Raw genomic sequence first — 16,446 nt, 5'->3', positions numbered from 1 at the left:
ATCTGATATTTTATTTTCATTTGTTAGTCTTTGATTTGTTTTTAGTTTGATTTTGTATATTAATCATCAGTACGTATATGATGTACTGGTGGTTTTTGATGAAAATAGTTCAAATCTAGTTATAAAATCATGTTTTATGTTCATTTCGTTACTAAATCTGATATTTTTAGTTTTGTTTTTGTTGGCTTTTGGTTTAGTTTCAGTTTGCTTTTGTGTATTAACCATCAGTACGTGTATGACGTACTATTTTTCCGTGTTTACTATGCATCTATAGGTTTGGTTTCAGTTTTGGTTGTTTATTAACCATCAGTTCGTATATGACGTATTGTTTTTATGCATCTTGATCGTAATTATTCGATCTTTTTGGGTTAGATTATGATTTTTTTTAGCTTATTTGAACTTTCAATTTGATTATCTTGTTATTTTCGTTTCTTTATTTTCTCAAAATCATGTTTGTTTGTTGTTTCACGGGTATTATCCGGCAGTACATATGTTGCATACTAATTTGAACTTCTTTTGATTTTGTTTTATTCTTAGTTTTATCACTTGTTGTGGTTTGATCCATAAGTACATATCTTTCATACTAAAATAAGACTCTCGATTATGTTTTTTTGATAGATTCATTACATGTGGTTTGTTTTTTAGTTCATGAATCAGCAGTACATATGTGTCATACTGATACGAACTGCTTTTGATTATGTTTTATTCTTAGTTATATCAGTTGTTGTTGTTTCATCCATAGTGTTTTTATTCTTAGTTATATCATTATGTGGAATACTGATACAAACTGTTTTTTTTTTTGGGTTGATCCATTAGTACGTATGTGTAGTACTGAATATGTGCTTTAATTCGTTTATATTCATGGATTCGTCACTTTTTCTTTACATGCAGTTGATTTTTTAGTTCATTTGATTTTGTTTTATTCAAAGTTTTGCCACTGTTTGTCTGTTGGTAGTTTAGTTCGGGTTAGGCGTAGGAATGGATCGTGGTGGCCGTGGCGTATAATGGGATTTCCTGAATTTCTTGATGGTTGCGTCCTTTCTCTGAAGGATCAAACTCCGGTGAAGTTCTTGGGACGATATAATGCAAACATGTAAGTGTTTCGATATTCTTGTTTATGTAATCTTGTTTAGTATGAAGTGTGTTTTAATGGGTGTGCATAATGTATGTACTGCATTCTCATGCATTTTTAGTGTGTTTTGATGAGAGTGTGTAATGCATGTATTGCATTCTCATGCATTTTTAGTGAGTTTGATGGAGTCCATAATGAATGTACTGTATTATTCCCAGATAAGTATTGTAGAAGGTTTTTGCAGCTTCATTTGGTATAATTTGGCAGTGCGTATATGCTACATTGCTGAAAATTCAGTTTATATACGCTACACTGACGAGAAATCAGTGTATAAATGTTGCACTCTGTAAAAATCACAGTCTACACTTCATAGAACATTACAGTAGCTACTGGTTTTTTGCTCCATAACTATTATTCAGCACTAAGCATAACCAAGTAATCCGCTTGGAGTTTTTATACATTTTTTGATCATTTCAGTTGGTCACTTAGCAGGTGGCTCAACAAGACGTGCTAGTTGATATGGTTGCATAAAGTCATTTTTACAAGCAGAGATTGGTACACCTTATCAACACAACTACGTAAGACTCTTGTTTAAGTTTCTTTTTTCGTATAGAGGAATACTAAAAAAAAAAACAAACTAATAAACAGTTTATCTCCTTGCTATACCTTTTTCTCTTAGTATACCAGCACCGTCGTCTATCCGCTGGACAACCCATAACGATTTTAGTTTCAATTTTTAATTATATTCACTCTATAATTACCCAAGTTGGACTAAGTGAAGTATTGTTCATTATGGGGACATTTATAGGATCCTGTACATATTTTTCTTAACATTAAATCCGTTTTATTATGTTTAAAATCCACTGAAAATATGAGTGCATCCAATATGTACTGATAGTTGTGAAACGAAGACTTGCCTTTCTTAGCATTACACATAGGTTTAGATAGAATTAGTTGTGTTTTGTAACGCAATCACTGTCATGGTGTGAAAGGAAGAATTTTGTTTCTTAGCATTATCCATTGGTTATATGATCTTTTTGGGTTGGTAATGGAATTGGCTTATTAAGCAGTTTATGTGTCGGTTCGAGAACGATTTTTTTTTGGATTATACAGTATGAATTGAGGTTATTCAAGGATGGTTTTTGTAGATGTAAAACATGAACTGAGTGTAGGTATACTGTCAATAAATTGGGTGTATAAGTACTGTCAAGAAATAGTTATTTGTTTCCTTCGAAAAAGAAAGGACCGAATAAATTGAGTGCAGATGTACTGTCAAGAAATTGAGTACATCATTTATAGACTGGAAAACATTTTGCAGGATTATTACTCTTCGTTAGTTGGTATGGTTTGCTAAACGCCTACACGTCTTAAGAGTTTTCATTGGTAATGGGTGATAAGTGCCTTAAATACATCTTTTGAATGTCAATTTTTTATGCTTTTCTTAGTTATTTCTCTTGTATTTTTGTATATTACGTTTGTTTTATTTTGCAGGCATTTTGGAGTCATGTTACATGAAAGAAGAGGAGAAGAGGCATAATTCATCATTTTGGCTACGCTAGGTGCTAATGGATTTGAATCCAAGGCAGTCACACTTATTAATCGGGGTAGCCACCTGCTGTGATAAGGGACAGTCTTATACGCAGCAACAACAAAGCTAGGTCCTAATACACTCGACCAGTTCTGCTCATTTCATCTCAGTCTACAACCAAAATACGAAGAGCTGCTGCCAAGAGTTCACCGTTGTCCAACAAAGTCGACCAGCAGCTAGTCACGGTTCTTGTGGTCGTGTTTGAGGAGGAAAGGCGTGATTCAGAAGCTCAGAACAACAAGACAGAGTGAGAGATTAATACCGAGAAACCAGTTGGGAAAGAGTTGTTGTCTGTCATTGATTGGAATGAAGATCAAGGGAGATCAGGACTGGGATCTCGAAGCTGAGAAGGAAATAAAGATTGGGTATTCAATTTTGGAGAGTTTGGTTTGATTTTGAAGTCGTTTTGCTGCCAAGAGAAGGCAGTGAAGAGAAGACAAGTTAATATAAAGGATTCTTAAATACTACATACGGGCAACTCCAGATAAAGCTTGATTTAGAACTTGAGATAAACATGGAAACATTGGTCGAATATTCAAAGATTGGGTTTGTAAAACTTGGACGAAAAACCAGTTAAGAGAGTGAAGCTTCTTGCCGTTGATTTTGATAGTTAACAGTGCAGAAGATATGTACTCGAATTTATAAGTATATAAGCTATGTGTACTCAAATTTGTAAGCAGTGCAGCGGATATGTACTCAATATAATAAGGGTGTAGACACGCACACGTTTGGTAGTAGAGGGTATTATGGTCATTTCAATGTTTTCAATTAATTTTGGACCTCCAGATAAAAAAAAAATTCCGGTTGGACCCTACTATAAATAACCTTATGGGCTTAGGACCAAACAAGAAATTTTCCATTTTCCAAAGCACGATATTCAGCCTCACCTGAGGAAGGAGCCACTATGGGTTGTTTCTTAGATTTCCATGAAATAGGACTGTCACCTAAGGTAACAAAGTATCCAGTGGTAGATCGACGAGTGAATGGGCAACCTGCCCAATCAGAGTCTGTATAACCATGGAGAGATGGAGAACTAGAGGAAGACAGAAATATGCCATGACCTATAGTGCCTTTAAGATAGCGTAATATACGCTGAGCAGCATCCATGTGAACGGATCTTGGATGCTGAAGAAATTGACTAAGATAACTGACAGAATATGTGATATCAGGACGAGTGACAGTAAGATATAACAAACGGCCAATTAAACGTCTAAATGAACTAGGATCAGTTAACTCTACACCATCGGTAGGGATTAACTTGAGATGAGTATCCATTGGAAAAGTGGATACACGAGCCCCTGTAAGGCCAGAATCTTTGAGAATGTCAAGAATGTATTTCCGTTGACATAGAAAAATACCTTTGGAAGACCTAGAAACTTCAATACCTAAGAAGTATTGTACACGACCAAGGTCTTTAATTGAAAAATGAGATGCCAGACGCCGCTTAAGAGAATTAATGAAGTCATTATTTGTGACAGTAATAATGATATCATCAACATAAACAAGGACAAAGATTGATGTTGTTCCTTGATGATATGTGAAAAGAGAATTATCACATAAGGACTTGGTAAAACCTTTAGACGATAAAACCGAAGATAGTTTGGCGAACCATTGACGAGAGGCTTGTTTAAGGCCATATAGAGATTTATTGAGTTTAAAAACTTTAGACTCACCATTGCGTGCCATACCTGGAGGTAAACGTATATAAATTTCTTCATCGAGATCCCCTTGAAGAAATGCGTTGTTCACATCTAATTGATGTAGAGCCCATCCGTTGATAGCTGCAATAGATAACAAAACACGAACAATAACCAATTTAGCCACAGGAGCAAAAGTATCATAGTAATCAATACCTTCTTGTTGTGTATAACCCTTGGCTACAAGACGAGCTTTATAACGCTCAATAGTACCATCGGCATTAAACTTGATTTTGAAAACCCATTTACAACCGATAGCAGTTTTACCAGGTGGTAAATCAACAAGTATTCAAGTGTTATTAGCCTCCAAGGCCATAATTTCTTTGGTCATTGCAGCCCTCCATTTTGGATATTTATTGGCTTGAGAAAAAGATTTTGGTTCCTCAGTTAAAATAACCGAAGCCAAAAAAGCTTTATGCGATGGACAAAATTTATCGAAAGACAAATACTTTGTCATTGGATAAAGTGAATTAGAGTCATTGACAGCAACTGAACAGTGATAATCTTGTAAATAAGGATGTGGGTTACGAACTCTAGTTGATCTAGTAGGTTCAGGTGATGGAGAATCCATGGAAGGAGCTGCCGGTAAATGTTGTTGCATGGCAGGAGATGGATAGCTGTGTGCTAGAGAAGCCGGAAGGTGTTGTGCCAATGCAGGAGATGAAGAGCTCTGCGCTGGAGATGCCGGACAATTCTGTTTCATGGCAGGAGAAGGAGAGATCTGCACCGTATATGGAGAATTTTGCATTGTCGATGATAATTGGATAGGAGAAAGATTATCAGAAGCCAGAGAAGAACGAATACGAGAATTATTTCTTTGATCATCCGAAATAGCAGTTGGTTGTGCAGCGGAAATAGTAGTAGGAATTCCAGGATGCAATTGTTCAGGATGATACATTGAACAAGGAATATGTGAAGAAATATTAGGAAGTGGTACACAGGGTGTTTGTGTCCGAGAATCAAGTAGAGATTCGTGATAAATATAGTCAGCCGAGTTATCTGACAAAGTGTGAGGCAGTGACATAAAATCATTAAAATCCTGAAATGAAAAAACATTCTCATGAAAAACTACATCACGAGAGACGTAGGTAGTTTTGGATTTCAAATCATAAACTGTATAACCCTTTTGCCCAAAAGGGTAACCAATAAATATTCCAGGTTTTGCTCTTTCATCAAATTTATGAGAAATTCGTGTGTTTCTAGCAAAGCATAGACAACCAAAGACACGAAGAGAAGAATAATCAGGGGGTGCATGTAGTAAGACTTCATGCGGAGATTTATGAGCCAAAACTGGTGTTGGAAGCTTATTGATAAGATAAGTAGCAGCCAATACACATTCACCCCAAAATTGGATCGGTAAGTGTGCTTGAAACCGTAAGGACCGTGCTACATTAAGCAAATGTCGATGTTTTCTTTCGAAAAAAATCATTTTGATGTGGCGTGTAGACACAACTTGTTTGATGTACAATCCCTTTTACATGAAACCAGGATTGAAGTTCCTTAGATTTGAACTCTAAGCCATTATCAGACCGAAAAGTCTGTAGCGGAGGAATGTTTAAGGAACTAATACCAGAGGAGACGCTGGTGATTTTGCGGCCAAATTGATTGAAAACAAAAGAGAAAAAATATTTGAGAAACTTTAAAGTTTCAGATTTTACTTTCATCAAGAACACCCAAGTACACCTAGAATAGTCATCAACCATGGTAAGGAACTTGGCACCAGTTAGGGATGTAGTAGAAAACGGTCCCCAGATATCCGCATGAATTAATTGAAAGGGATGCATAGATAAAGAAACACTTTATTGAACTTAATATGAGTTTGCTTTTCCCTGGGGTATACATCAAACAAGTGCTTAAACAAAGGACGAATGTAAACAAATTTGCGAGCTAAGAAATCAAAACAATCCTTATGCGGATGGCCTAAACGACAGTTCCATTTGTCGAATATCTTATTAGCAATTAAAGAAGAGACAGATGGTTGAAATGAAAAATGATATAGGCCAGCAATTTTCCTACTCCATCCAATCTCCATTTTCGTGTGAAGGTCCTGGAAGATACAAGACTGATGTGAGAACTTTACGCAACAATTAGATGTGCTGGTAAGTTGACTTACTGAAATCAGGTTAAATTTAAAACTTGGAATATGGAACACATTGAGCAACTGAATAGTTGGAGATAAATCAACTATCCCAGTATGTGTGACTGAGATATTAGAACCATCAGGCAACTGAACCGTGATTGGGTTCGTGACTGATGTGTAAGATGAAAGCATGAAAGGCTTGAACATATGTGGTGCATGGCACCACTGTCTATAATCCAAATAAGAGAAGAGCAAGATAGAGAAGTACCTGCGAAGTTTGCGAAAGCTGCATTGTTACTGCCTGTAGCATCAGGTTCGAGTAGCGTCATGATCCTAGCGTATTGAGCAGGTGATATAGATGGAGCAGCAGGACTGGAATCAACAGTAGGAGCCGGCAGTGGAGCAACAACAGCTGCATATGGGTATGGTGCTGGAGTTCTCGGCTTTGCTGTATGGGTTAGATAACCATTCAGTTTCCAGCAAGTCTGACGAGTATGACCATGTTTTGCACAGTGATCACAGAATGGACGTTGACGCTTGTTGTTGTTATGTTCATTGTCAGTGTTTGAGAAAACCCATTGTTGTTGTCGATTTGCATCGCTGCGAGAAACATTCAAGGTTGCAGAATCAACCTAAATAGTAGAGGAAGAATTCAAACCTTATTGCTCCTCCTCTTGGCGCACCAGGTTGTAGAGCTTGGCAGCAGAATGCATCGATTCCATTAAGAGATACTGACTGCGAAGAGCCGATAATCGATCATGAAGCCCCTGAAGAAACTCCATGGATCTGTCCTGATTGTGATGATCAAAAAAATTTTCCCAGCACCACACATACATGGTACCATAGGTCTGAAAGAATCTAGTTGATCCCAGAGGGTCTTCAAATGAGTAAAATAAATTGCTACGCTGTTATTTTCTTGCTTCAGAGACGAAATAGCTTGTTTTAGGGCAAACAGTTTTGGAGCATTTTTATGAGAGAACCGGTATTTGATTTCCAAAAATTGAGCCCTTGCAGAAGGAAAGGCCATGACACTGGATCTGCTTACTGGGTCCACAGAGTTTGCAACCCAGCTACCAACCAGGTCGTCTGTACGAGTCCAATGGAGGAGATCAATTGGATCTTCAGGTGTTTCGATTGAGCCATCTATGTAGCCGAGTTTAGCCTTAGCGCTTAAGGATTTTCTCACTCCTCGTTCCCAGATGCAATAGTTTTCACTGTTGAGGAGGGGTGTGAAGATAACAGTTGTGGGGTTGTCAGCTGGATGCACATAATAGGGTGACGATGAAGATAAAACTAAATCTTTTCTGGATGTGTTTGAATCCTTCTTGGATGTGTTTGAATTCTTCTTGGAGTTGGAATCCTTCTGGGGTGATGAAGTAATTGAAGGAGGGGATTGAATATCATCATCAAGTGCCATGATTGATCAATTGTAAAAAAAAAAAAAAAAAAAAAATAACCTAGCTCTAGATTACCATGAAGAAATCTGGTTTGGGTTTTTTGTATCTCATACAACTGTACTGAGATTTAATTCATTAAGATGTTTATATATGATTACATCTGATAGGGTTACAACCGAAACAGCAAAAGAATAGGAGTTGCTGATGAATAGAATAACTAAAACTAATAAGCAGGAGAATAGGTAAACTAGAATAGTTACAACAGAATAGTAGGGAGACCTAGTAAAAATACAACAACTTGAATTATGTAGTGTGAAGTTTAATAGTTTCGTCGTGATGATGATGATACACATGTTCTTCGTAGTTTTTATATACCGTATGAATATGGGGAAGAGTACAGGAGATTTTTGAACGAATAAATAAGGAGAATAGAAAAGGAATTAGTACATATGTTTGATATTAGAAAGTAAAAGCCGGTTACTGACGTCCGCGATATACGGTAGAGGCTGAGAGAATAATGAAGCACTGCACTGCAGCAATGATTTAGCTGAATAGGAGGATGATTCTGATTTTTTTTCTTCAGATTTACAAGGTTGTTCAGAGGATTTGAAGATTACGAGCTACAATGTCTGCCAAGATAAAGAATTTGGCTTGAAGTATCAAAATTACAACTTAAAAACACAAACAGTTTGCATATATAAAAAATTTTAAGTTCAGCGATATTCTTTGGCCTAGAAGCAAACCCTATTGTTGCACTTCTTCCGGATATTCCAAGTCATAGAATACTGTGAAGAAATTTCCATAACTTCATACATATTAGCACATCCAAGCATTAAAATGTTGCAATACAGTCTCAGGCATTGGCTAAGAAAACCTAACTGACCTGTAGGATGTCCAGAATGTAAGGTCACCGGCCGTCACATTCAAACACGGTCAATAGCAGTCATACCGTCCCGGCTAAGACTGAATATAAAAGTTACATAAACTGGCCCATAAAGTTATCAGCGCTTAATTGGGGGACCGGAAAATAATTAGGGGCCTCACCAAATTTATACCCACTCTATTTATGTTAGGGGTTCCAAAAGGTGGTGAAAATACTATTTTGTCCTTCATTAATAATAAAACTTAAAACTCTATTCACCCTTAATCCCAAGCCTCCATTTCATTTCCATATTTTAACAAAAAAGACGGAATCTCTTCTCCCTCTCTCTCAACTATCTTCTCTTCCATTGACGACACGAAGAAAAAAAAATTCAATTACATTTAAAGGGTCGTCAACCCGAAAATCCAAAAGCCTAACGATTTTTCATAATCTCTACATTAGAGTGGGTATAAATTTGGTTAGGTTTTCTTAGCTAATGCCTATGAAAAATCTCTACATTACATGCATATGAAAAATCGTTAGGATATATGAGGAGGAAAATAACGACCCTAATTCTGGTTTTTCATTCTTTTTTTTGCTCTAAATTAGAGTCGTTACCGAAACATAGAAACATATAACGATCCTTTACGAACAATTCCATTTTAAAATTAACGACTCTACGTGAAAAGAAAGCAAAAAACCGTGCCCATTTTAAATGTTAACGACTCCATATGAAAATAAATCCAAAGACGATGTCCAAGTAACAAGGGTCGTCAAGAAGAGATTTTGCTACAAAGAGCTTAGAAGCTAACGACCCTTTGTATGTCTTCCATGTGAAATTAATGAGTTAACAACCCTTTGTGCCCAAGTAACAAGCTAACGACCCTTTTTTGCCCAAGTAACAATCTAACGACCCCAAGTAACAAGCTAGTGACCCTTTGTGCCAAAGTAACAAGCTAACGACCCCATTTTAAAAATTAACGACTCCACGTGAACTTTAAGGGTCGTTAATGCGTAGATTTTTTAGATGACGACCCTTATTAGAGTCGTCAGTGTTCATCATATTACCATGACGATTTTTCATAATCTGAAAAAGTTGCAGGTTTGAGTCGTCAACTGTGGTATCAATTAATTGACGATTTTCTAGAATGGTTGGCATATATTGACGACTCTCAAGGGTCGTTAGTTTATTATACTCCCGACCTAACGGCCCTCACTCTGAGTAGTTCCATAGCGACCATGAATCGACCACTTGGAGCACCATTCAGACAATTTAAAGAGTATATAAAGTTTACCTGATTGTTTTGAGCTTCGGGTTCTTCGTTTTGAGTATTGGTTCCTTCATTTTGAGCAAAAGGATCTTCATTTCCACCATTATTCAAGGCTTCCTCTATTAACATATCTTCATCAAACATTCAATCCATATGATTAATTGAGACAATCTTACCATCAACACAATCATGTATGTTGTTTGAATCTTCACCTACATCATTTCCTCCACTAGAATCACTCATTTAAAAAAAAACCTAAATTTTCCCCAAAACTCACTTTCTTCCTCTCCACAACACAAAAACCCAATTTTTCTTTTATCAAAATTTAATCCTTAAATCTGACTTTAATCTACCTAAATTATTTAATAATTAATTAACTTAATTACTAATTACCACTAATAATTTGGGAGTAATTTAGCCATTTAAAAGAATTGGGGATAAGAGATAACCCCCGATTACTATTTCATGACCTTGTCCTATAGCTAGGGGTCCCCAATTATTTTGTATGGCCCCAATTCAGCGGTGAAAGTTACGTGTGTGAGTCGGTTTCACGTCATTTTTCTTCTTCCCAAACCCTCTAAATATATTCTGTTCGGCGTTCTCTTGGAAACCCTAAGAGAGAATGGCATCATTATCACCGGAAGCTGCTCAGAATCGCGTTCTTCATGGTGGTGTTACATCTTTAAGAAACCTATTTTTTAAGCAAAGATCATTCAAGCACTCTAATGGAGTTTCATTTGGATTATTACCACCGCGTTCATCTTTTCCAATATTGAAGAATAGTTGTAATGGCATTCTCCCTGTTGCTGCAGTAGGCAACGGCGGCGGCGCTTGGTCTATCTCTGATGAGACCAAGATATTAGCGAAACTAGTGAAGGAAAGAGCATACAGGTTTGCAGGGAGTAGTAGTACACAGATTCCTGATGGTGCTGCAGATGAGGTCGATAGATTGGCAATGGAAGCAGCAAGGAGACTTGCCAAGTTAGCGGCAGACACGTTTGACAGGACTAACACACAGTTTGCTCATAACGATGCTGCTGCTGCTGCATCTGCGGTCGAGTTTGAGAGATTTTTTGACGAACAAGCAAGGAGAATAGCAAAGGAAGCAGCACACATGGTTGAGAGATCGGTGGAGGAAGCTGCTAATAACACGTTTGCTGCAAGCGAGACCAAGGAAAAGAGACCAGAAGACAAAGACCCTGTTTCGGCAGTTGGAAACGGCGGCGCCACTTGGTCTTGCCCTAATAAGACCCAGAGACTCGCAATAGAAAAATTAGCGAGACTATTGAAGGAAAGAGCAGAGAGGTTCGCAGTTGCAGGGACTAATACACAGCTTCCAGATGATGTTGCAGATGAGATCGCTAGATTGGCAATGGAAGCAGCAGAGACATTATTCATTACTTCTCGAGACAAGTTTGCAAGGATGAGTACACAGTTTCCTGATGATAATTTTATGTTTATTGGTGCTGATGTTGATAATGCGGTAGAGTTGCAGAGATTTTTGAGGAAACAAGCAAAGAGAATAGCAAAGGAAGTAGAAAAAATGCCTGCAGGGTCTAGCACACAACTTCCTGATGCTGCTGCAAATGAGGTTGAGACATCGGCGGAGGAAGCTGCTAATAACACATTTTCTGCAGGCGAAACCAAGGAAAAGAGATCTGAAGACATAGACTCCGAGAACCATGCGGTTTCTTCTGACGAAAAATGGTCCAGATATGATGAGGCCAAGAGATTGGCAATAGAAGCAGCAGAGAGACTAGCGAAGGAAACAGCAAACATGCTTGCAGGGGATAGTAAACAGCTTCTTGATGCTGCAGCTGATGAGGCCGAGAGATTGGCAATGGAAGCAGCAGAGAAACTAGTGAAGGATGCAGCAGACATGTTTGCAGGGGCTGGCACACAGCTCCAGAAATTGGTGGACGAAGCTGCTAAGATGTTGTCTCCGGATGATACCAAGGAAAAGAAATCAGATGATCGTGTAGATAATGAGAACAATGCGGCTTCTTCTGTAGCAGGATTGATTGATGAGGTTAGTGGTTTAACGAAACCATACTTAACAAGGGTTCAAGATTCTTATGATGTGGGTGACTACATTTGGACAAGGATTGGAACTGACAAGATTGAAGGAGAAGTGATATCAAAAGACTACAATGTAACAAGACTTAAAGTTCCATACCAAAGAATCACCGTTATAGATAATCATAAGCTAGGTTGGGTTGATGTACTCCAAAAGTAAAAGCCTGTTACTGACACCGGCAATATATGGTAGAGTCTGAGAGAATAATGAAGTACTGCAGTGCAGCACTGGTTTAGATGAATAGGAGGATGATTCTGTTTTTTTTTTTTTTCTTTTTCTTTTTTTTTTCTATTTGTCATTATTTTTCGGTGAGATTTTTGTTGGAAAAAACAACTTTAAATGCACAATTACTTTTTATATACAAGCATAGTAGACATTCTATTCAACCTTCTCTATCAAAAAGTTCTTCATCACGACTAAAAAAGGCAATACACAAGAAAAGAATACAAACAGACACATTTAGCGGCATATAGAATTCATCTCCATTATATTGCAGGTGGTACGCTGACATAATTAATGGGGTGGAATTCCCCCTGCTTCGAGCTGTTTTCTATCCTCTAGTATTTTCTAATAGAGCACTGTTAATTGGATTTTTGTATTTTAAAAACACCCTGGACCACCAGTTGACTGGTGCGGACTGTTAGCATATTATCAAAAGGGGTTTTCATTCCCCCCCTAAATCGTTACCTAAAAATTCTTTCCCGTCAAATCGTTCATCTCATTCCAACCCATGAAGATCAACGGCTGCCATTTTGATTACTAAGAAACCATGATCACGAGTCAAGAACCCGTGATAATGAATGCTCATGGGGTTCAACTAAACCAGCATTGGGTTTGAGCCTTTCATATTCTCCCTTCGTTTCTAGAAAAGAGACATTTTCGTTTTTTCGATTTGACCTATTTTAAGACTAAAATGAAAAAAATGAAAGTATCTCTTTTCTAGAAACGGGGTAGTATAATTTAATTTGGATAACTGATCAAGAGAATGCTCACAAATATATCCATGGTTTGCAAGTCCTTTAATCATGGCACTCCTAGTCAAAACATTCCTTAAAACCCATCTTATTAAACACCGCAGAGAATCCGTAATATCTCCACATTTTGCATACATAACAACTAAAGAAGTCCCAAGTTTCAGATCAACCTCAATTTATTTCTTTCAGTATATTCATGAATCATTGTATCCATGTTTAACGCACCCATTTCGCCACAGGCTGACAGTACACCGACCATTGTCAAACAATTTGTTTTCTTGTCAGGTTATAGTTTTACATTGGCTAATTGCATTTTTTGAAATAACTTCGGTGCTTCATTAGATTCTCTCCTCTGGTATCAAACACTTGTATATTTCCGTCAGTAGTAAACCCATGAACCGATGTATCCTACGAGACATTTTATCAAACAAGTTCTGAGCAAGTTCATTTCCTCCGCATCATACATACCCATGAATTTAAGAATTTCAAGAAATCAGATATGCACTCTCCATTCAATCAAATACTTTTCCGCCAGAAACAATATCACAACTAGCAATTAGATTACAAGCCAACCGCGACAAATTATTTTTTGGGCTAACAATGATGATTCAAGAATCAGCACCTAGTACTGATAGAGCTACCCTTGAAAAAATATGAAACCAACACCGTACCCGGTCATCACAACATCGGCATGAAAATAAAGAAGGGCACGCAGGGGGAACAAGTTGTGGTAAGATAAAATAATGTTCATTGTCAAAAAAAAATTTACTTACTGTGAACTTCTTCAAGCAGCTGGTAGTGGTGATTATGTATGCCCATATCTTGAAGGAAAGAAAAAAAGAAGGTCATATAAAGGTTCTCCCGTCTAAAGAAGCTTGCTTGAAATCCCTACAATTTTTGATAAATGAACAGAAGGCTTGCAGAAAACTGCTATTAACATATACATCCCCTTCCCTGCTACTTACATTGTTGTACTTCAGAGGTTTCTTTTCTGGTTGTTCAGTACCCCTTGGACTGGGAGTTGGTGTCAGATGTAGTATTGCAATAAGAGAAATTGAGAAACTTCCTCTGAATAAGGTTGTGTCGCAGTCAGTTGCATCCTTTTTGTTCAATTGGAACTTCTTACTGTCACAGTGTTGATGATGTTGAGTATTGTATAGCGGGAGCACGGAATTGGGAATTCTGTATGAAGAAAGTTCTTGATAGTTATCGAGCAATCTTCTAATCTCTGTCAAACCCATCATCAACAACTCCGACCAATCTTCTAAGATCTGAATGCCCATATCTTGAAGCAGCAAAACCATAAAAACCAACAACACCAACAAAAACACCAAAAACTAAGCTGAAAAGCTGAAAATTCGCGAGCAGTTCTCCTCGAACTTGATTGTTGAGAGACTTGCACACTATATTGTCTCCCTTGAGCAAACAACCCTCTGGCATCATAGGTCCGTAAAGAGTAAAAGCCGTCTGGTAAAACCAAAGCCCTTGAAGAGTAATAGAAATTCCAGAGGATAAATCAAGAGCGAAACTAGTTGGGATTAAAGCACCAGCAACTGTTGAGATTATACAGAGACCAATGAGGATGACTAACAAGAGATGGTAGTAACCTTCGAGACCTTTATGATTAGTTGAATGGAAATAGAATAAGAAATACTCTGTACTAAATGCTGTTGCAGCAATCAAACACAATGCTTCATCCGGTAGAGGTAAAAAACTACAAGCCAATAAAAAAGAGAAACATTGTCAAACGCCGACAAGGCTGATGCATAAATACCAAGGGGTTCTCACACAGAAACGAAACAATACTTTGAAATTTCCAACTTGTTCAGGAAACATATTGAAACCTCGCATTATTTCCCCGGAAGAATTACTAGACCAGACCGAAACAAATAAAGCATCAAGATTCAGTGAACATGGTAGATTATTACTTTCAATGGAATCTACACGTACACTGATTTATAAGCTAATTATATAAGTTTTTCTCTTTTACCTCTTTAAACATATAATCATGGAATGCCTTTTTGTTTCCAGTGGGGTTTACTCCAAAAGTAAAGAGAACAAACAAATACTAGTGAATTTACACACTACTTAAAAATGTCCCAGACTCTACAAATAACAAATTCACATGGTCTAACTCTAAAATTTCACCAGACAGTACAAATTATGTGCTCAAAATTACAAAATTCTTCAAATCACACTAATTGCACCAGCAGATTATCATCATTCATTCAATCAATCAATATGACAGTTTGTTGTGTAAAGTGGGGATCATAATCCATGCCCTTTATGAATAAAAAAGACTCTTTGTTGAAACAATTGAATGTCATGATGATAATACCCAAGCTAGTACACCACGTGTTTGACAAAATTTACCAAAATTTCATAGATTCAGAGAAGAAAAAAATACCTGGTTTCCTGAGATAACAAAGCGATGAGAGCAAAGATGAAGAACATGATGAGCATACCAGAATGCTCAAAATTATTCATATGAGACGGATTCAAGACTCCATTGACAAAGAATTTCAGATGAGGAGCGTATAAAAGCTCAACACACAAATCAATGAAAGATCCAATTGCTATGACATAGAGTTCTAGATTTCTCAATTTAGAACCATCACTACCAGGAATTGGATTCCAAGGTTTAACCCTAAATGATTTTGGATTGGATACGTATCTGATTATTGCACTCCATATATGCCACATCCCTACTAATAGGAATAAAGTTCCTGGTAATACATGGCCTTTGAATGATCCCATTGGTTGATTGTAATTTGAAGGAGGAGAAGATGATGAGATGGAGATCTGATGATGATGAAAGCAGATCCCACAGACACGAATGCTGGTTAATTATTAGAAAGAAGGAGGATCTGATTATGATGAATTGGTGATGATGAAGTTGTGAAAAGGAAACAATAATGACGAAGAAGATGAAGATTGATTAGACAGAGAAAATTGGATTCTGCATTGGGTTTAGTGTCCTTTAGACTTTTTTGCTTTCATCAGATACACATACAGTCTTTTAGACTTTTTTTATTTCCGAGTGAATGATGACTGTTTTATTTCCACCCAAACGAATATCGGAAAGCGTCACAAGGTAAATTTGCAGCAGGTTTTACAAGGGAAAGTGTGTTTGGATACACATCCAAAAGTAACCATTGGACTTCTAGAAATTAAAGACAAGAAGTCAGTCTGGGTGTAGAATTCTAGAAATCTAAAAGAGAAAAATCGACTTTTTGTGAAGCAAACTATCTGGACTTTTAACTTCTGTTTTTGACTTCAGAAGCAAAATCGTAACCAAACGCGTTATAATATATCTTCGAAAATTAATTTTAAGCGGAAAATTAACTTTTCCAGAAGTTGGATAGGTTTTTGTTTTGTGCTTTTGATTTATGGGATTGGTTTATACTTTTGAAGTAAACATACTTCGT

At 37.1% G+C, this 16,446-nt stretch overlaps 1 protein-coding gene and 1 long non-coding RNA gene across 3 annotated transcripts; one reads left to right on the top strand and one right to left on the bottom strand.

Moving 5' to 3' along the window:
* The first annotated feature begins 892 nt into the window (after positions 1-892).
* Positions 893-2,632, top strand: LOC113339823. Its single transcript, XR_003355147.1, has 3 exons — positions 893-1,093; positions 1,565-1,650; positions 2,564-2,632. It is a non-coding gene; the product is annotated as an uncharacterized LOC113339823 (long non-coding RNA).
* Positions 2,633-13,465: 10,833 nt separating this feature from the next.
* LOC113339334 (transmembrane protein 45B-like) lies at positions 13,466-16,004 on the bottom strand. Of its 2 annotated transcripts, XR_003355039.1 has the most exons (3): positions 15,426-16,004; positions 13,984-14,732; positions 13,466-13,839 (listed from the first exon to the last, which is right to left on the bottom strand). XR_003355039.1 is itself a non-coding variant. In XM_026584625.1 (2 exons), the coding sequence occupies exons 1-2, from the start codon at positions 15,773-15,775 to the stop codon at positions 14,240-14,242; spliced, it is 843 nt and encodes a 280-aa protein (XP_026440410.1). In that variant the 5' UTR covers positions 15,776-16,004; the 3' UTR covers positions 13,466-14,239. The 2 variants fall into 2 exon arrangements, 1 of the variants encoding a protein (XP_026440410.1); XM_026584625.1 differs by having other exon boundaries at positions 13,466-14,732.
* Positions 16,005-16,446: the final 442 nt, after the last annotated feature.

Source organism: Papaver somniferum, unplaced genomic scaffold (genome assembly GCF_003573695.1).
Source record: "Papaver somniferum cultivar HN1 unplaced genomic scaffold, ASM357369v1 unplaced-scaffold_21, whole genome shotgun sequence".
In the NCBI taxonomy this organism is placed as follows: Eukaryota; Viridiplantae; Streptophyta; class Magnoliopsida; order Ranunculales; family Papaveraceae; genus Papaver; species Papaver somniferum.
Note: the sequence above shows the minus strand (reverse complement) of the source record. Positions and strands in the feature narration are given on the sequence as shown.